The sequence below is a fragment of the Kogia breviceps genome, chromosome 3 (genome assembly GCF_026419965.1).
Source record: "Kogia breviceps isolate mKogBre1 chromosome 3, mKogBre1 haplotype 1, whole genome shotgun sequence".
NCBI lineage: Eukaryota > Metazoa > Chordata > Mammalia > Artiodactyla > Physeteridae > Kogia > Kogia breviceps.
The window spans coordinates 122,027,405-122,047,251 of NC_081312.1; the positions used below are offsets into that span (position 1 = coordinate 122,027,405).

The following is a 19,847-nucleotide window of genomic DNA, read 5'->3' on the forward strand; positions in this document are numbered from 1 at the left end:
GGATACAGCATATCCCCTAGAAAAGGACGTAACCTGAAAGGGGGAGTTCCATTTTAAATGGACCCATTTTTCACTAGTGATTTATCTCAGACTAATTGCTTCAGTCTGTAATTTCTCACACAGTGTCTCTGTTCCATGCTACATCAAAAGTCTTAAAATTAACACTTTACCTAAGAATTACTTAACACCTTATAAATGCGAGTCACTGGAGAAATAGAAACAAAAAGGGCACAGATGCCGCTCTTAAGGAACCAGCATTCTGGTGGGGAAGATGGACAAGCAGACGATGACCGTAAATAAGGAACAAACTAGGCGGGGGCACGTGCAGGATTCTAAGGGGTGCCAGTCACTGCCTCAGGTGAGGAGAAGAAAGAAACTAACAGATGGCTCTACCAAGAAGGGATTATCTTGAAATAGAAGAATGCCGTGCCTGTGAAGGTGAAGAGAGCATTCCAGGCAGAAGAGTTGGCATTTGCAGGATCAGAGTGCTTGGCAGATTCAGAGGAGAGCCAGAGTGGGTGGCCGTAGCTAGGACTAGGATGCCGAGGACCATTGGCCGGAACAGAGCAGGGAAGTAGGAGCAGCTGGCTTCCTGCTCTAGGCCTCTTGAAACTTGACAGAAGATAAATTGTAAATGCAGTGTTCACTCAGGCTTTCTTTTCCTTTCAGCAGCCCAAAGGGAGCCTTCAAGCACATGACACATCTTCGCTGCCCACAGTCATTATGAGAAGCAAGTGTAAGTAGCTCAGCCCACCTCTCATGATTCCTTTTCGCCTCTCTGGTTCAGGACTTACCCATGCTTCTGTAGTATTTATTTGTTATTCTTAAGCAAGATCTGAATACTTAGAGAAGGCTGCAGTTTCATTGACCAAAACCTTAAGATTCTACCATCAAACTCTCTGGAAGGTTCTAGAATAGTGTGTGTCTTAGCTTAAAAGGCAGCACCTTAGCCCTGTGTGTCTTGAAATTTCTCTTGCATGAGTCGACAGTGAAACTTGCTTTTAGCAGCGTTACAGTTGCATCAAATGAGATCTTGCTTATTAAACTTCTTGACAAACTGTGGAGTTATGAAAATAGTTCTTTTTTTCCCCAAGGACTTCAGTGGTACACAAATTGGGTAAATCACACCTCTCCCATTCACATCAACCTGTCTTCTCCAGTGTGTGCAAAGCTTCACTTTGGTTTTACCTAATATTTTCACCTTTTCATTCTTCATTCCCTATCTCATTCCTTTCCCCTCCTCAGCACGCACTGCAGTATATTTAATGTAAACCTCTCTAATCTGCCGAATCTTTAGACATATGTGTACCTCTGGAAGTATCTCTTATGATTTTGTGTGTTAAATTTAAATTAGATGATATGACTTGCTTATCCATTCTGCTGGGGTTTTTTCCACTCAATATGGTTTTGAGATCTATGCGTGTTACTATATGTAAGCTGTTGTCTCAGACCGCTGCATGGTCTTCTTTCCTAAATATATATCACATTTTAATTATCAGTTCCCCCAAAGATGGTTCTCTGAGTTGTTTCCAACTCCTGCCATAAAGATGCAGTAATGAATATCACCTAAATTTGCTCTATGGGAGCCCATGTGAAACTTACCCTCAGGCCGTGTTTTACAAAGTGTGGATCCTGGATCAATCAGAAGTGCCAATTCTTGGGCCCTACCCAGACCTACTACGTTAGAGATTCCAGAGGCGGAGCCCAGTGATCTGTGTTTTAGTAGATGCTCCAGGTGATGGTGATGCAGACGCTCGAGCTTGAGGACCCACTGCCCCGTGCCCAACTGCTCTGAGTGCTTCCAGATGGCCCCAGAATGGCTGTAGAGACTGTGCTACCAGGAGGGTGTGGAGTCCCTTTAGACAGAAGTCCAGTTATTGCCCATCTTTGCACGTGGATTCCTAGAAGAAAAGTTGTGCCAGACTGTCACCCACTTTTACCAATGATCCAACCCATTCCAACACCTTTTACAAGTCTAATCTTCCTTAAACTTTGGTTCTGTGACATTATCCCTTATTTCAGAAACCTTTTTTCCTCTTTTAAATCAGATAAAATAGCATTTTTTCCAAAAAATACCTATTATGTCTGACCCCCACATGTATTCTTATTCCTGTTTTACCCATTTTATTCCTGAGGTAACGTAGCGGTAAGAGTACAGATTGTGGATTCAAGTTGGATGGGTTTGAGTCCCGGCGTCCCACTTAACAGCCACGTAACCTCGGACGTTTACTAAATCCCCTGTGCCTCGTTTTCCTCTTCTGTGAAAGGATGGTAATAGTTATCAGCAGGCGGTCATCGGGTTTAAGTGAGATCACACCAATGAAGTACTTGGTGAGAGGCCTCCTTCAGTGTTTGCTTTCACCACTACCATCACCATCACAAACAAGGATGCTGAGGCTCAGAGAGTAGTTAGCAACTTCCCTGAGTGGAGTGGATTGGTTTCAACAAGGGAAAGTTGTTGTTTTCACCCTCCTATGCTGCCTTTTAGATGCAGGTTTTTCTTTATAATTTTCAGGGCTCTGCATGGCATGACTTCGTTCTGCTTCTCCGGCCGTTTCACTGCTGATCCCTTATGTGCACCCCTCTGATTACTTCCTCTTCTGCTTGTTATCTCCCTTTCACATTAATAGAGTGTTTCTGCCTTCCTTCATGCCGTTCTCATCAGAATGTCCTCTTTCTCTGTTGACTTACCCACATCCTACTGTTCTTCAAGAACTGGTGTTTCTTCCTCCATCAGATTTTATCTGCTTATCAGCTTCCCTTCTGAGACACTGAGGATGTGCTCCAGGCTCTTGAACACTTGAGCATGTTCTCTTTCCTGCCGGTTGCCCTTCTTCCCTGTTGGTGTGGGACCCACATCTCCTAGTTTCCTGTGTGCTTCCTGCAGGAAGGGTCTGGTCGTGTTATAGGGTAGCATGTTTCTGGTGTTTATTATATCACCTTCTTCTAAATAGAATTTGAATTGGAAATTAATGGTTTTATTAATTTTATTAAGTCAGAAATATCCTGTAATACTGTGAAGCCATAACAGCTGCCCCAGTCTTATTTCCTTCAGCTTCTGATGCTCCTGGGGATGGACAGATAATGCAGCAGTTTAGTTAGCTACCAAGGAAAAATAATTTGTTACCCAGATGGCAGTGTGACTACTTTAGCATGAAATTAGAGCTCCAGTTTCCTCTTTGGTCAAGTTCAAGAGAAATATGCAGTATGAGGACAAATTAGCTATGTGACATCAAACACACGTTGCATTTTCCTCATCTGTAAATTAAAGGAATTGGTCAAAACCTGTGTTCTCAGACATTGTACAGAAGAATCACTTGGGGAGCTGGTAAATGTGTAGGCTCCCAAGTCCCACCCGCACAGAACAAGGAGGGCTGGGAATTTGCATATCTAACCAGCCCCTCACATGTTTCTTGGTAGGTCCTCCCAAAGAACACCAGCCTCAGTTATCTCTGAGGCTCCTTTTATCCTTGAAATTCTTTTGGTCTCCTTTTCTCTGACTTTGAATTAGTTTAAATTTTTAAATATATGATACTTTCACACGATTCTTTATCCTCATTGCCATCACACCCCACAGGTAAACCGCTTTTCTTAGTTTTATATTTAATCTTCCTTAAGTTTCTTTGTTAAAATAAAGCAGATACCAATTTGGATTATTAATTATGTTTTTAAAACATAAAAGGTAGTCTGTTGCGCACTTTACCCTGCACCTTGATTTTTTTTCCCCCTTAATATGTTATCTGCAGATCTGTGTCAGTTCATGGAGAGTGTCCTCATTTTTTTTTAAAGCTTCATAGTATTCACATGTAGGCTGTACCATGATTTATTAACTGATCTTCTTTGGATACTCATTTTGCTTTTACAAAACTTTGCATTGAATAACTTTGGACATATGTCATTTCGAATATAAACAAGTAAATCTTGTGGAATAAGCATATCCTAAATGGAATTACTGGATCAAAGATATAGGCATTTACAGTTTCAACAGCTATTGCCAAGGTGTCTTCCATAGAGTTTTTGTACCTATTTACACTCCCAGGGTAAATCTCTTTTAAAGCAGTTTGCTTCTATTTGGCATTCATCAGGTGAGTCAGTGCTGGTGGGCATGTGTCGGTGATACTTCATTTGGTGTCCTTTCGTTCTTTACAGCCTCCCAGCCCAAGGAGCGACCTCGGTCCGCAGTCCTCCTGGCCGATGAAACCACTGCCGCCCCCATGTTTGCTAACAGACGGTCCCAGCAGAGTGTGTCGCTCTCCAAAAGTGTCTCCATTCAGAACATTGCTGGGTGAGTGGGGATGTAAAGCTAGCACAGTTGACATCTGGGTGACAGAGCATAATAATTTATACCATCTGACAAAAAGATTATTTTAGAAAGAAATGTATAACGTAATGGGTTAGTGCTACAGATGCGTGGGGTGAGGATTACACTTTGATGTGCCATCATGATTGCCATTTTGTAGCAAGGATCCCCTTTAAACATCATTTTTAGGCCAATTGTCTTGTGCTTTTATACATGATCAGCCCTGCTTTTAAAGAAACTGCCTCCTAAAAGGATGATTTTTCACATCAAAATAAGAAGTGGGAATAGGAAAAAAGGTTTAATTCTGAATGTTTGGTTTCAATCACTTGTATTTGCATATGTCACACTTTTCTGTTGGTCAGATGAACCTGGGGGGAGGGAGTAACTTTGTTTCATTTTGCTTTTTTTTTTTTTTTTTTTTTTAAACTCACCTCTTGACTCTTAAGTCATGGGAATGAATAATGGGCCGGGTACTACAGTAGGTTCCCCGTCCCTCATCTGCACTGATGAGGTCCCTCCAGAAGTTTTTTTTGTGGTCCCTCCAGAAGTTGCTGTGGCCCCTGATTGTTCAGGCCTCGGCTGTCTGTGGTTAGCACAGGGCCGATTATGATGTTGCTGGCTGTTTGGGGTAAGATGCCTGCCTTCCCATGCAGTAAAGAAGTCATCTCAAATGTAGGACTCAAAACATCTCTTGCAGCTCTCTTAACCTAGGCTGGAGGAAAATTCCCAACTGAAGGATGCAAATCTCCTTTTGTCTGTGTTTCCTAACCTCTGTGCTGGCTAATGTTTCTTCCTCCTTAAAAAAAAAAAGTTTCAGGTATTTTTATATTGTTTTGTCTTTCTGTTGTAATTAACCAAAGGCTTTCTTTTCAGAGTTCTTATGTTATCCAAATGAGTTTATATTATGACTTTTAAAAGTTGGCCTTTAAATAAAATTTAGTTTTAAATGACTGGCTTACTTTTGTGTTGTACCACAAACACCTACTGGGTGCCTAATGTGCTAGCTGGTGAGTTGGGGGTCAAGAAAAGTTCGAAGAATGTGGTTTAATGTATGTGTTTGGTCTATAGTTATTTAGGGAACACAGGGAAAAAGTGTAGTGGTTAGACATGAGTTTCAAACAGAAAAATTTCTTTTATAATGTGTATGCAGTTTGAAGGAAGAGAATTCTCCTTGCTACCTATCGTTTAAAAAAACCCCAAGGCTCAAAAAGTTCATGCTTGCAGTGATGTTAAATGCCTCCAACCTTCCTTAATAGTTTGTGTTACATATTGCTGGGTACCTGACATAAGTAATTTGTCTTCCATCATTGTAGTACTTGCAGCCAGCTGTCATTTTATAGTTTTTCAGATCTTCACTTAAGACCGGAAACTGTGGCTTCTCAGAATGTATCTGACAGTATGTGTTTCCTTTTGCCCCCAGAGTTGGCAATGATGAGAACATATCAAACACCTGGAAATTCCTGTCTCATTCAACTGACTCACTAAATAAAATCAGCAAGGTCAATGAGTCAACAGAGTCCCTTACCGATGAGGGTAAGCAGAAGCCACAGCGTGTATTGTGTGCGTCTGCAGAGACTTTGTGCCATCTCCTAGAATGCAAGCACTAACGCGCCTCCTGCCTCTTCCTTACTCCTGTGAGACTTCTCTGAACTGTCTGTAAAGCATCACATGCTTTATAATGAGTTGGCAAACCCACTTATCTTGTTGTTAGATGGTTGTCCACTGAAGGATGTCATTGATTTTAATGTGGTCAGACTCTGGTACAAACGCTTCTTCTTCCCCTAGACTTTCATACACGTTCAGTTCTAGCTCTTTTGGCACAGCTGTAAGCCTACTCTCTTAAACAAGTAAAGCCACCAGGACCCTGATCATGTCTTAATCACCTTTGATTTATGTGATATTTATCACCCTTAACCAAAGTCTTGAATATAGAGTATGTCATTCCGGAACAGAAAATGATCTTTTCTAATAGAATATATATTCTATGAACATCCCTGTATTAGTGTAGAATGTTTATGTCTCATGAAATTATCGCCCTGAGGAACGTCCAGCAGAGGTTTTTTTTTTTAGAGGTCACAGATGCAGGATTCTGATATTGATTTTTTTTGTATTTTGAGGAGTAGGTACAGACATGAATGAAGGGCAGCTAATGGGAGACTTTGAGATTGAGTCCAAACAGCTGGAAGCAGAGTCCTGGAGTCAGATAGTGGACAGCAAGTTTCTGAAACAACAAAAGAAAGATGTGGTCAAACGGCAAGAAGTGATTTATGGTGAGACTCTTCATGTGCTCTACTAATATTTGATTTGCATTGTCTGGCATTGTTTATTAGGGGATTTATTGGTCTGTGTCAAGTCAATTTTCAAGTATGTAGCCTCTCAAAGATTTTCTTTTGAAAACTTTGAGGTATAGAGACATCTTATATCTATCCTTTACTCTCTCTGTAAAATTATATTCTTTAATTTTATTGGACATTTTATTTAATATGAGTGCTTATTTATGCGATAGTCCTAAAAAGAGATCTCTTGGTGACAGTACAGTTTAATTCCTCAGCTACAGTAGAAACTAGACTAAACACAGGTCATTTCTGGGAAATAGGAACATAGTAAATTATGAAAGGTCTTGAATCCCAATGAAGACAACTTTGGAAACCACCACTTAAGAGTGATGGAATCCAGTACACCTGTCAGAAAATAGTGTGAGGTCCCGTGAAAAATCGAGGAATAGGGTGAAAAGACAGCTGTTGACTCAGTTTTAAAGTTTAAATTGGGCCTTAAATAGCCTTAAGACAAAATTGGGCTCTTAGTAGCAGCAGACACACTTTGCAGGAGAATCCTCGAGGAGAGCATTCCTGACCGCTGAGCCTTGTCCCTCCCCCAGAGCTGATGCAGACGGAGTTCCACCACCTCCGCACACTCAAGATCATGAGCGACGTGTACAGCCGGGGCATGACGGCCGACCTGCTCTTCGAGCAGCAGATGGTGGAGAAGCTCTTCCCCTGTTTGGATGAGCTGATCAGTATCCACAGCCAGTTCTTTCAGAGGATCCTGGAGCGGAAGAAGGACTCTCTGGTGGATAAAAGTGAAAAGAACTTTCTCATCAAGAGGATTGGGGATGTGCTTGTGCACCAGGTGAGCAGCCGGAGGGCCCTTGGTGCCTCACACGCAGTGGGGGCCCCGTAGCCGGGCGTTCACATCCTGGCTGTACTGCTCACGATCTCTGCGAGCTTAGGCAAGTGATTTGCACCTCTCTGACCCTCAGTTTCTTTTTCTGTAATTGAGGACAGTAGATTTTCTCTTTTAATGCTATTTTAAAATTTAAAAGGTAATGTATATATAAAGTACCCAGCATACATGGTAGATAGGCAGTAAAAGCCAGTTTTTCTTCCTCAGAGTCTGTACCAACATCAGAGATACTATAGTTTAAGAGATCAAAGAATAGTTTTTGGAAGTCTCAACTTGAACCTGTGCCTCAAATCAAAAGGCTCATTTATCTAAAAACCACATGAGGCTAAAAACTTGACTAAGAAACCATCTGTAAAATAATTCATAAAATATTTCTTGCTAATATTTTCATCAAGGTACGGTATGGTTTCAATCCTACGTCAAAAGCACTTTAGCTAAAAATTGTTTTGATACTTTCAGATGTATATGTCATAGGCAGTTTCTAAATGTTTCTTTTTTAAAACATTCTTTCTGAAAGAAGAGTAATGCCAGTATAACCTTTATAGGCAGAGGGGTATCACATCATATCTGACTAGCTCTTTCTCACCGGCAAGTCTCTGCCTCATTGTGGAAGCAGAGGCTTACTTGCTGGAACATTTGCCTGAGAATTGGAAATATTGTCCTTTCGTTGTATTCTTGAGTCTGTATCCCTCGCCCTATTAATTCATTGGTGCCTTCATTCATTCATTTGTCATGCATTTACTGGGGAGTTACTCAATACCATGTGGAACCACAAAGGTAAATGTAGTGTAGACCTCTGCTTCATGGAACTCATGTTCTAGGAGTAAAGGATAGGCACGTGGTGAAGTAAATGCAGATGCAGTGTAGTGAACGCGTGCACACTGGTGGTCAGGGCCTCGGAGTGGGCCCGGTCAGCTCTGCAAGTGAGGGCCCTTCCTCCCCAGACACCCACTCCTGTCGTTTTCCATGTCTCTCCCTCTGCCTCTCCTCTCCACCCCCAGACCTGCACTGGTACTTCCTCTGACCTTGAACCTCCTTGTGTCTGCGCATGTCCTCTAGTAAGATGTTAGCCCCATGGTGTCCGTTTGTTGGTTCTGAGCGCCAGTGCTAGAGTCACCCTTTTAGGGCACTTGCTTTGTGATGGGAGCCAGTCACTTAAAAATCTCTCTGCCTCAGCTTCCCTGTTGGTAAAGGGGAAAAGGAAAGGCTGCCCTGAACGTTTTTTCAAGTTTGGCGGTAAGGATCAAGTTGTGTTGCCTCCAGAGATTTGTTAGTTCAGCGGGAATTGATGCTTAGCACGTGTCTTGTGGACCACATACAGAGACTCAGCGGGTACCCCACAGTGAACGTAGCTTCAGATGAACCGTTGAGATTGCACACACTTGGGAATGATGTAAGGGCCACGCAGAATTGTTAGGACTGCTGGCCTGACGTAAGTAGGATAAACAGATCCCTAGGTAATGATGGCCGTTTCTGATGTCTTTCTAACTTATCAGGATGACTTCTTTGAGACTGCTACCTCATGAAAGACTTCTAGGGAGTCTATTTTATTACTGTGTTATGACAAATGGGAGTTAAAACACATCTTGCATTTCTTATGTGCACAGTACATAGATATTTCTGTGTTTATTATTTTTTAAATATATGTAACAGCTTTATTGAAATATAATTCATATGCCATGTGATCCACCCATTTAAAGTGCACAGTTCAGTGGTTTTCAGTATATCGTGACTCTTGTGCAGCCATCGCCACGGTCCGTTGTAGAACATTTTTATCATCATCACCCCCATCAACTTCCCCAGCCCTAGGCAACCACTAATCTACTTTTCTCTGTGGGTTTGTCTGTTCTGCACATTTTATATAAATGGAATAAAGCAGTATTTGTCCTTTGTGATTGGCTTTTTTCGTTCATACGTTATCCATTTATCCTCTGATGAACACTTGGGTTATTTCCACTCTGGGGCTGTTGTGAATAATGCTGCTGTGAACATTCATATACAGGTTTTTGTGTGGACGTATGTTTTTATGTCTAGGAGTAGAATTGCTGGGTCATATGGTAACTCTATATTTAACTTTTTGAGGAACTGCTAAACTGTTTTCCAAAGCTCCTGTACCATTTTAATCTTTTAATCCTTGGGGGGAAGTTATGAGGAAGCTCTCTTGGGTTTCACAAGTAGACTGGAAACTTTGGACAAAATGATAATAGGAGTTTAGCACCCTGAGTTATGGCATAACCTCTGTTCTCTTTCCTCTGCAGTTTTCAGGAGAGAACGCAGAACGCTTAAAGAAGACATACGGCAAGTTTTGTGGGCAGCACAACCAGTCTGTAAACTACTTCAAAGACCTCTATACCAAGGATAAGCGTTTTCAGGCCTTTGTGAAGGTATTGATGTGAAACGGTGGGGATTTCCATGTTGTCCACAGCATTGTGTCACTGTCAGTTTTAGCTCGAGCCTTCTCCCTTGGGTAGTTCCTGACACTTGGTTTACTTCCTTGCAGAAGAAGATGAGCAGTTCAGTCGTACGGAGGCTTGGAATCCCAGAGTGTATATTGCTTGTTACCCAACGGATCACCAAATACCCGGTTCTGTTCCAAAGAATATTGCAATGTACCAAAGGTGAGTCTCTCTCTGGACTCAGTCTTGTTTGCCAGTGGACTGTTCCAGTCTGTCCAACAGCACTGGAGACCCCGTAGAAGAACTCGTTTACGTCGAGAAGGTCTAAAAGAGAGCCTGTGTTTTATCTTAAAAATAGTTTTCTTTAGTGAAAGCCTAAAGTGTTATAGCAGCAGACTTAGGGTGAATGAGAGCAAGAAGGGAAGGAACCACTTAGTGATCCCAGTGAGAGTTCAGTGACCTGAGCAACTTGTCACTTGTCCCTAGACTGGGAGATGATTCCCACCTGCAAGTACTAGAATCAACACTGTTTCTCGTTTAATCACTACTTAGTAGTTTCTCTCTCAGCTAATCCTGCTCCTAGGCAGTTACATTAAGGATTAGGTAAAACAAAGACGTAAATAAAAAACCCCATTGCTCCTCTCCCTCCCTAAAAATGTTGGGTTCCTTCCACTTCAGAATGTGGCACATAATTGCATGTCGTCTGTATCACTGAAACTTCTCACTTGATTTAAACTCTGGCAGAGCGAGGGGTAGGCACGTGCCCTTCGACGTGTTGGCTTCGCTCTGCCAGCATGCCCACAGAGGGAAGACGGTGACGTGGGGCAAGAAGGCAGGGCCCCCCCCGCTCCTTCTGCCCAGTAGAGACAGTTATTCTTTGCTTCTCAGACAGTGAAGTGGAGCAGGAAGATCTAGCTCAGTCCCTGGGCCTGGTGAAGGATGTGATTGGAGCTGTGGACAGCAAAGTGGCAAGTTATGAAAAGAAGGTCCGTCTCAATGAGATTTATACAAAGACAGACAGCAAGTCGATCATGAGAATGAAGAGTGGTCAGATGTTTGCCAAGGAGGATCTGAAGCGGAAGAAGCTCGTGCGGGATGGGAGCGTGTTTCTGAAGAGCACAACAGGGAGGTTGAAAGGTGAGGCTCACTCTCGTCAGAGTCTAATCGTGTGCCAGAGGGCGGCGGGCAGAATCCATATGGCACCAGGTTGTTCCCAGGGACCCATGACATCACACAGGAGCAGCGGTAATTTAATCGATCTTAATCTTGCATCAGAAAAGACTGGTTTGAGATGGCTTACAAAACCATATAGAATACAGTAAGAGAACGAGGAAATGATGCAGTCAGGGGAAATGAAAAAAGAAATTTTTTTTAAAGAACAAAGCAAAGGGTAAGATTCATACAAAAAAGCAAGGTTGTAAGGAAGACATACTTTCCCTATAAAAGAGGGGCAACAAATTTGGGGTCAGGTTCTCTGGCAAAAGAATTGCTAGGAGGGAAATACCATCAGTTGCACAATTCATAGATTCTCTGAGATTAAAAATACATCACTCGTTCCTAAGAGATGGCAGAGGAATTCTCAGCTCCTGAGACCTTAGAGAAACGAAAGTTTAACTCACTGCAACTAGATTTATTATTAAACTTTGTTTTTCATCTTTTATCTTTCTCTAAGCAAAAGAGATCATAAAAGATACTCATTTTCTGTTTTATTTTAGTTTTTACCTTTTAAATGATCAGCCCTATCAAGTGAAGGAAGTTAGGAGGTTTGTTCATCTGTACATCTGGTGTGTTTGTTTTTTTAATAATTGTTTTCATCAAACCTGTATCCTCTGGGCCTATATGGTAACTCTAACCTCACCAGTAGCCTTGAGTATACCCAGCCCACCTCCCTGGCCTCGGTGAGCTGAGCACACAAAGCAGCCCAGTGCCATCAGCCCCGCTGGCATAAAACTCAGGTGAGTGAAATGTGTGCTTCTCTCATCACCGAGGTATAAGTAAGGCTGTAGGTAGCTGCTCTCGGAGAATTCCCAGGAGTCCTTAGCTAGGGTCTCACCATGCTCAGACCACGTAGTAAAGAGATCCCAGGCATTCAGCTGTTCTCAAAGGTGAATGTCGCAGGACACCCTGCATTAGAAGTTGGGCTCAGAATGAAGAGACTTGTAAAGAGATTCTTGCTCTGCAGTATGATGGTTGCTAGAGTAGAGGGGTGTGAAGTGAGGACAAGAGGAGGGAGCCAGGCAGAAGGCAGGAATAAGCGTGGAAGCGTGGAGCTGACGGGTCTGGCCCATCGGGAAGGGTGGGCAGTTGGGGTCTTTGGCAGCAGAGTGAGGCGGGAAATACGGCTGAAGACTCGGCCGGGGGCCAGGTTGGGGTGGGTGCGTGCTCCAGGCTAGGGGGCTGACAAGGATGCTGGTGATGGGAGTGAGTGAAGAATGGGCTCAGAATGGAGGGTTTGAACAGGAAAGGGGTGAGTCAGAGTGTGTGTAGTTCAGCTGCTGGGGGCAGGGTAGAGGACAGCAGGGGTGCGGAGGTACCAGTGACCGAGACGAGGGCAGTCATTGTTGCAGGGATCCGGGAAGGGCTTCTCTGGGCAGGGTCATCTCAGAGAGAAGAAATACCCCTTCCTGCCACCAGCCAGCTGTGCCTCTCACTGCTCCATGATGAACTTGAACTGTGCGATCCCTGCAGCTCCTTCCTTCCAGCCCTGATGCTCTGTGATGTCCTGAGACCACAGTTGAGGGCTCTGGCCTCACCGCCATTGTGAGGCCATGTCGGAGGTAGCCTGGTGGTAGAGAAGTACCTGCCCTCTCTTGTAAGGGTGGATTTCCTAGAGTTGCTGCCAGTGCTGTATTTTCTTTACACAGCAGTTTATTTATTCATTCCCAAAATAAAAACTAATAGATTCCAGCTGTTGGAATAATGTTGTGGTCAAAGCAATGGCAGAACGATAGGTTTTCTGGCCTAAAATGTCTCCAGTGGAGATAAGAGTTTGGTGTTTAGTCATTTTCACCCCCAAGTGAAAATGACTTGTGCCAAGAACAGCCAGTCCTGTGTTGGGTAACCCTTGAAAGGGGTAGGATTGTTCTTCTCTGATCTACTGACGCTGTGATCACATAAACTTCAGGATTCAATAAAGTTGAAACTTAGAGCTCTTTTTTTTTTTTTTTTTTGGCAGACACCTGAACTATTTAAAAGTAAAGTTAAAAAAAAAAACTTGTCAAAACTAATGGTAGTGCATGGAAAATTACTGTGGTCTAGGCTGAAAAACTAGACCACCCTAGGAATCAGACATCCTTGCTTCTGTTTACCTCATAGCTTTGCAATGAATTACACAGAGAGGGCACCCCAGTTTTGGCAGTAGTGGTAGAAAAGGTCAAGAGGGTCCTGACCACCCAGGAGGCAGCTGCATAAGTCAGCCCGTTGTTTTCCCAGAGATTTGTAGGCTCCCCTTTCCAGAGTGAAGGTAGTACAGAGGGACCTGTTAGGTCTCAGTAGATGGCTCACCTCCAGGGGGTTCCCACTTTGTCCTTAAGGGAATGATGGGAAATGTCACTTCATACTCCTAGAGGATTAGAGCAAGAGTTTGTGGCATTCTTTTGATTCCTGGATCCAACTAGAGATGTTAATTTGGCTTTTGTTTTGTCTTAATTGAGAAGAAGAGAAGGCTGTTTCCACGGTACAAAGGGATTGAGGTTGACTGTGCTTTGTTGGAGCTGGGAGCGGAGCCACTGTACTCCGTGTACTCTGACGGCAGCGGGTGTTGTCTAGCCATCCGTGTCCTCTAGGACGTGTGGATGAAACCCGCCTTTCATTAGACTGAGATATTCTTGTACATCACCTTCTGGCAGCCTTCCTGTCTGCTGTCCCACGTCTTTTTCCCATTACTATGATTAGAAGTTGAGAAATACTATGACCTGAATATTATGACCTGTAGAATGTGTTGCTATTTAGCGTCTGTTAAAGTCCTGCTTTCCAGCTTTACTGTTTTGTTGTTGTTTGTTTTTTTTGTTTGTTTGTTTTTTGCGGTACACGGGCCTCTCACTGTTGTGGCCTCTCCCGTTGCGGAGCACAGGTTCCGGACGCACAGGCTCAGTGGCCATGGCTCACGGGCCCAGCCGCTCCGCGGCATGTGGGATCTTCCCAGACCGGGGCACGAACCCGTGTCCCCTGCATGGGCAGGAGGACTCTCAACCACTGTGCCACCAGGGAAGCCCTCCAGCTTTACTCTTAAAGTATTTATTCTTAAAAATCTTGCCTTGTGGGATATGTCTTTCCAGCACTGAATGCTTAAACCTTCCCAAGACAAGGCTTTGGTGATACGTCCCATTTTAAAATGCCTCTAAAAATCTAATGACCATATCTGGATCCTGCAGAAATGTCAAGCCCTTGCCTTGGAGGAGTGTAGTAATGTGCTGTGCGGGTGTGTTGCTGAATTTTCCTCTAATGAAGTGCCCTGAAGGTGCTTCACTGTTCAGTGGTCATTGTTTTCTCTTCCCTTCCCCCGTCTACAGAGGTTCAAGCGGTCCTGCTTACTGACGTTTTAGTTTTCCTTCAAGAAAAAGACCAAAAATACATCTTTGCGTCATTGGTAAGCTGAATTGTTTGTCTCTGCTGTTTGTAATTAATAGTATTCAAACCCGTGATGGTAGGTGGTGAGTGTTAACACTGTATTACTGCTCTCCCACTTTCTTAAAATTGGCTCAGGACAAATGCCTCGGAGTCATTTCTTATATACCCTTGCAATTTTCTGCCCACCTCCCTCCCCACCAATTATTTTTCTGTTCCCTCATAATCCTTTTGAGAGCCTTTGGCATTTGATCTAAAAAGAAATCTTTCACTGGAGTATGTCTCACACATTACGTATTACAAATGTTGCCAATTTATAACATTGCCAACCAGATTCTGTGATGAACCGGAATGGACTCATCGTGCACAAAACAGGACTTGAACCTTGATAACCTTAAATTTTTGTTTCCTTTTTGGAAATCTTTTTCTGTTGCATAAAATGTGAGTGAGCCATATGCTTTTAAAAGGCATCTAGTCTTACCTTAGATGGAGGTTGTCTTAAGAGTTAGAATGTTGTATCCATGTCTTACATCTGCACTCTCCCCATTTTCCAGGACCAGAAGTCAACGGTGATCTCTCTAAAGAAGCTGATTGTAAGAGAGGTAGCGCACGAGGAGAAAGGTTTATTCCTAATCAGTATGGGGATGAAGGATCCAGAGATGGTGGAAGTCCATGCCAGCTCCAAAGAGGAGCGGAACAGCTGGATTCAGATCATCCAGGACACGATCAGCACCCTGTGAGTCACACACCCTGGCCTACCCCCGCCTCCTGGTGCCTCTGTGCTTTCATAATGGTTGGGCCGCCATCAGACTAACTGACATCTTCAGAATGTGCTGTTCTGTTGTGGTTGTATTAGGAACAGAGATGAAGATGAAGGAATTCCTAGTGAGAATGAGGAAGAAAAGAAGATGTTGGACACCAAAGCTCGGGAGTTAAAAGGTAAAGCTGGTGGAAGCGATCTGAGGCCCTGTCTGGGGGCGTCTGCAGTCCCGTAGAGTCCCCGCCGCTCCTCTATCCCAGAGCCGTCCCGGTACGCATGTGAACCGGGGAGGAGAATAGCTCCTAACAAAAGAGAAACCAAATCTGAGCTGGCACAGGTCCTGGTGAACAATGGCTGTAGGAATGTGTCTGATACTAGATCGAGGGGATGTTGGGTCTCTCGTCTCGGTATCAGTGTCCTTGGACCCTGGTGACAGTCTTTGTACTTTGTCACAGAAGAATGTGCCAGAATTCATGGTCACATCTAAGATTAAAACAAGGAGAGAAAGGTACTTACGGGAAAGAATTTTCCAGTTAATCCGTTTGTCAGTTACCTCTGCCACTGTGCCCTGCGTTCCAAATCCGTCATGAGGTGGTTTGGGGAGAAGTGTGCTTATGGGTTATGTTTGACCACTCTCTGTCAAGGCCCTACTGTTTCATGTAGTCTTGTTGGCATCCCTGCACGACCTGTATTGTAATCCCCACTGTGTAGGTGAGAAGGCTGAGGCCCATGAAGGCCAAGCAAGCCAGGGTCACACACACACAGTTCATGGCAGAGCCAGGGCTGTGCTCCCTGTCTGCTCAGCTGCAGGGTGCAGTGCTTGTGCCCCTTTGCCGGTGCTTGCTGAGTGTTCTGAAGTAAATACGTGTTGTGCTTTGGGTAGAAGTAAGGCCCAGAGTCAAGTAAATATAGGTGCCCAAGGAGTTTACTTATTACTTCATTCTGTTTCAATGGGGAGAAAAAAAAAAAAGAGAGAGATAGACAGATTCAGACTGGAGCCAGTATCACATTTTTTAATCTCTTCCTGTGATTAGGATGGCAGAGATAAGAACTGCCGCCTTTTCACATGTATGAAGCACCTGGCCAGGCATAACGCTAGGTGCTAGGGATGCAACGAGCCCTAAAACACTTTCCCTGCCATTGGGAAACCCACACTGTGGCAAGGGAGAGCTACGTAAATGACAGGCCACCTAGACCACAGGCACATATAAAATGTGTAGGACACACGAATCCTCCCTGTGGTGAGTCTCACAGAGAAGACAACACATGAGCTACATCTGAAAAAAATTACCTCACCAGATGAAGAATAGTTAGGTGAAAAGTGAAAAAGGACTTGACATGTCTGCCAAGGAATGAAGGTTTGGTATGTCTGGAGAGTCAGGGCTGAGTGATGGGAGATTAAGCTAGGAAGCCACCACATCTTGAAAGGCAACAAAGGGAATGATACAATTGCTTTAGCAAAATTTAAACTTAGATTTTTAAAATTGGTATTGACACCAGTTGGGAGAATTACTTAGTGGGCTGGGGGAGCCCACTGGGAGTGGAAAAGCCAGTTGGGGGACTCTTGGGATAAGTTTGGTGAGAAGTAGGCTGGAGGGGGGATGGAAGTGAGTAAGAAAAAAGGAACCACTGTGGGTGGTGGGACAGAGTGAGGAGACAAAACCGCTCCCAGGTTTCCAGCTGGGTAACTGGGAGATGATAATGTTGTTGCCTGAGGAAGAGGCCACAGGCTGCAGGGAGGAGGTGGGGTGGCAAGAAGGGAGAACAGAAGTTTCTGACCTGCGGAGAACAAAGCGTCTAGGTGGAGAGAGCCCGCCTGACAGCGGGACTCAGCGGTCTGGTGCTCAAAAAGTGGGTAGGATTTGGGGTGCCTTTTGTGAGTTATCAGCACATAAGAGGTAATTGAAGCCATGGGAGAGACTGAGGTCCCCGAAAGGAAAGCATGTAAAGTATAGAAAGGAGTCTAGGATGGAGCCCGGGGCTGGGGTGTGGGGGGGAGCCCAGATACTCATTCATGGCAGGTGGCAGGTCTGCTCTGTAAAGTGCTGGAGTAAGAGTGGTAGGAAGAGAACCAGCAGTGTGTCCTCAAAAGCAGATGGGGAGGGCTTCCCTGGTGGCGCAGTGGTTGAGGGTCCGCCTGCCCATGCAGGGGACATGGGTTCGTGCCCCGGTCCGGGAGGATCCCACATGCCGCGGAGCAGCTGGGCCCGTGAGCCATGGCCGCTGAGCCTGCGCATCCGGAGCCTGTGCTCCGCAGCGCGAGAGGCCACAGAAGTGAGAGGCCCCCGTACCGCAAAAAAAAAAAGCAGATGGGGAGGGAAACATTTTTATTTTGTTTTATTATTTTATTCATTCATCCATTCATTCATTCATTTTGGGCTGCCTTGGGTCTTCGTTGCTGTACACTGGCTTTCTCTAGTTGCGGCTAGTGGGGAGTTCTCATTGCAGTGGCTTCTCTTGTTGCAGAGTACGGGCTCTAGGCGTGCGCAGGCTTCAGTAGTTGTGGCTCACAGGCTGTAGAGTGCAGGCTCAGTAGTTGTGGCACACGGGCTTAGTTGCTCCGCGGCACATGGGGTCTTCCCAGACCAGGGCTCGAACCCGTGTCCCCTGCATCGGCAGGCGGACTCTCAACCACTGCGCCACCGGGGAAGCCCGGGAAACAGTTTTAAATGGGGAAAGTCATCCATGCTGGAAAAGATGAAAGATTTCACTGGATTCAGTAGTAAAGGGTAACCTTGGAAAGAGCAGATGCAGAGTAGTGATGGGCAGAAGCCAGAGAAGAGTGTGTGGGTTGAGAAATAAACAGGAGGCAGGAGAATGGAACAGAGTGCAATTTCGTTATGTCAGAAATTCTGGTATTTGCCTAGAAAGACCCAGGATAGTTTTCCAGGTAGACATTACAGATCAAAAGCTTGATACTGCCTTCATGATGAAAAAGGAAGTGGGGGAAGCTATGTTCCTTGTGGTTCCATGCGTTACCACAAGGTGGTGCTCATGTCTTAGTCATCTCATCACAGTGAACAGTCAAGTCACCAGATCTCTTCTCTGTGCACCTGCAGAACAACTTCAACAAAAGGACCAGCAGATCCTACTCTTACTGGAAGAGAAGGAGTTGATTTTCCGGGACATGACTGAGTACAGCACTCCCTTGCCAGAGGATTGCTCCCCAACTCAAAGCTCTAGAATCCTCTTCCGATCCAACACAGAAGAGGCTCTCAAAGGAGGGCCTTTAATGAAAAGTGCAATAAATGAGGGTAATTTACATTCATCATTGCCCCCCTCTTTGTTTCCTCCCACAGTGGTTTACATACTAATATTATCTACCAGTTCGTACTTTTTTAATTGTAAAATAAATCACAAATACAGAAAACAACCCAATACATATTTCACTTTAGTAAATCATTATCAGGTGGGCATCCTTGTAACTACTACCCAGGTCAAGAAATAAAATGTGACCAGACCCCTAAAAGCCCTTCCACATGTCCTGTCCCCATCAGAGCTCTCTCCCTCCCTCCTGAAAGTATATTGTGACTTTTATAGTAATCGCTTAGGTTTCTTTATGGTTTTATGGCCAAGTGCCTGTTCATAGACCCTGTGATTCAGTTGTATTCATGGTTTTTGATATGCCTTTTAGGATTCTTTATTTACAGTCTCCCACCCACCCCACCATCTCTTTCTATTCCACACAATTTATCCTTGAGCTTTGACCTATGGGTTTCTCTTTTGGGGGTTTATTCACACAGGGGTTCTGTTCTTCTGCCCTCCGTTTCCTTTAGATTCTCTACTGGACTTGGAGGCTCAGTTGCTCAGACATAATCCCTTTGGCAAGCTGTGTTACTGTAGTGTTGTGCTCTTTCATCTGGGGACACAAAATGTCTAGTTGTCTTCTTTATTTTGTAACATATAGGGAAAACAAGATAAAAGGATAGATAAATGCTTGATTCCCCCCACCCCCATTATTTACCAGTTTTCAAAGTAGTGAATTGACTTATGGTCATTCTCTGAAAGTGACCAGTATTTTTAATATATTATTATAGACTCATGAATTAAATATGTGTGATGTGCTTCAAGTCATTGCAGTTCTTAGCCTTATTAAAAGTTAAAAAGGTCCTCTCTTTGCCAAGGGAGCACCTCTTTATGGGGCTTCTGAGTCCTTTTGGCGTGACCCCAGCAGTCTTTGAGAGCTGCTTTGCTGTTTGGTATGTTAAGATGTTCCAGGCTCATCTTGTTTTCTGCCCATACCTGGAATTAGCCATCTTTCTGAGAAGCTCTGGTTTCTTTTAGTGGGAAATGATGTTTCAAGACCACTGTCTAGGCACTAGGGGTGGTTATTGCTGCTGGGGTTTTCATTGTTACTAGGTTGGGCCTTTTCAGTGGGCCGCTTTGGGGGAAATATACTTGTGTGTGTACGTGAGGGGATGGGGTAATGAAGTTACACTGATACGTGTTTAATTCAAATTGTGGACTACAGGGCTTAATCTCTTCTATATCATCTGTATCTCTTTTCTTCCACATTGTGAATCCTCATTCTCAAGGATACGTCGTAGAAATAAAATATCCTATATTTATCCTAACATACACATCAGAATAACAATACTAATACTGCTATCACTAAATATGACTCTTTTCAGCTATCCCCATT

General features: G+C 44.1%; 1 protein-coding gene across 16 annotated transcripts in view; it reads left to right on the plus strand.

Annotated features, from left to right (window-relative positions):
* The window catches only part of AKAP13 (A-kinase anchoring protein 13), a 346,588-nt gene that overhangs the window by 312,789 nt on the left and 13,952 nt on the right, over positions 1–19,847 (plus strand). For 9 of the 16 annotated variants that reach the window (XM_059058817.2, XM_059058816.2, XM_059058818.2 and 6 more), the window contains 12 exons: positions 670–736; positions 4,150–4,285; positions 5,721–5,833; positions 6,418–6,570; positions 7,179–7,429; positions 9,742–9,867; positions 9,984–10,101; positions 10,768–11,016; positions 14,391–14,467; positions 15,000–15,181; positions 15,302–15,384; positions 18,265–18,459. In XM_059058817.2, coding sequence (XP_058914800.1) covers positions 670–736; positions 4,150–4,285; positions 5,721–5,833; positions 6,418–6,570; positions 7,179–7,429; positions 9,742–9,867; positions 9,984–10,101; positions 10,768–11,016; positions 14,391–14,467; positions 15,000–15,181; positions 15,302–15,384; positions 18,265–18,459 — 1,750 coding nt within the window. The remainder of the gene's footprint in view (positions 1–669; positions 737–4,149; positions 4,286–5,720; positions 5,834–6,417; positions 6,571–7,178; positions 7,430–9,741; positions 9,868–9,983; positions 10,102–10,767; positions 11,017–14,390; positions 14,468–14,999; positions 15,182–15,301; positions 15,385–18,264; positions 18,460–19,847) is intronic. The other 7 variants (XM_059058815.2, XM_067029578.1, XM_067029580.1 and 4 more) reach the window with 2 other exon arrangements.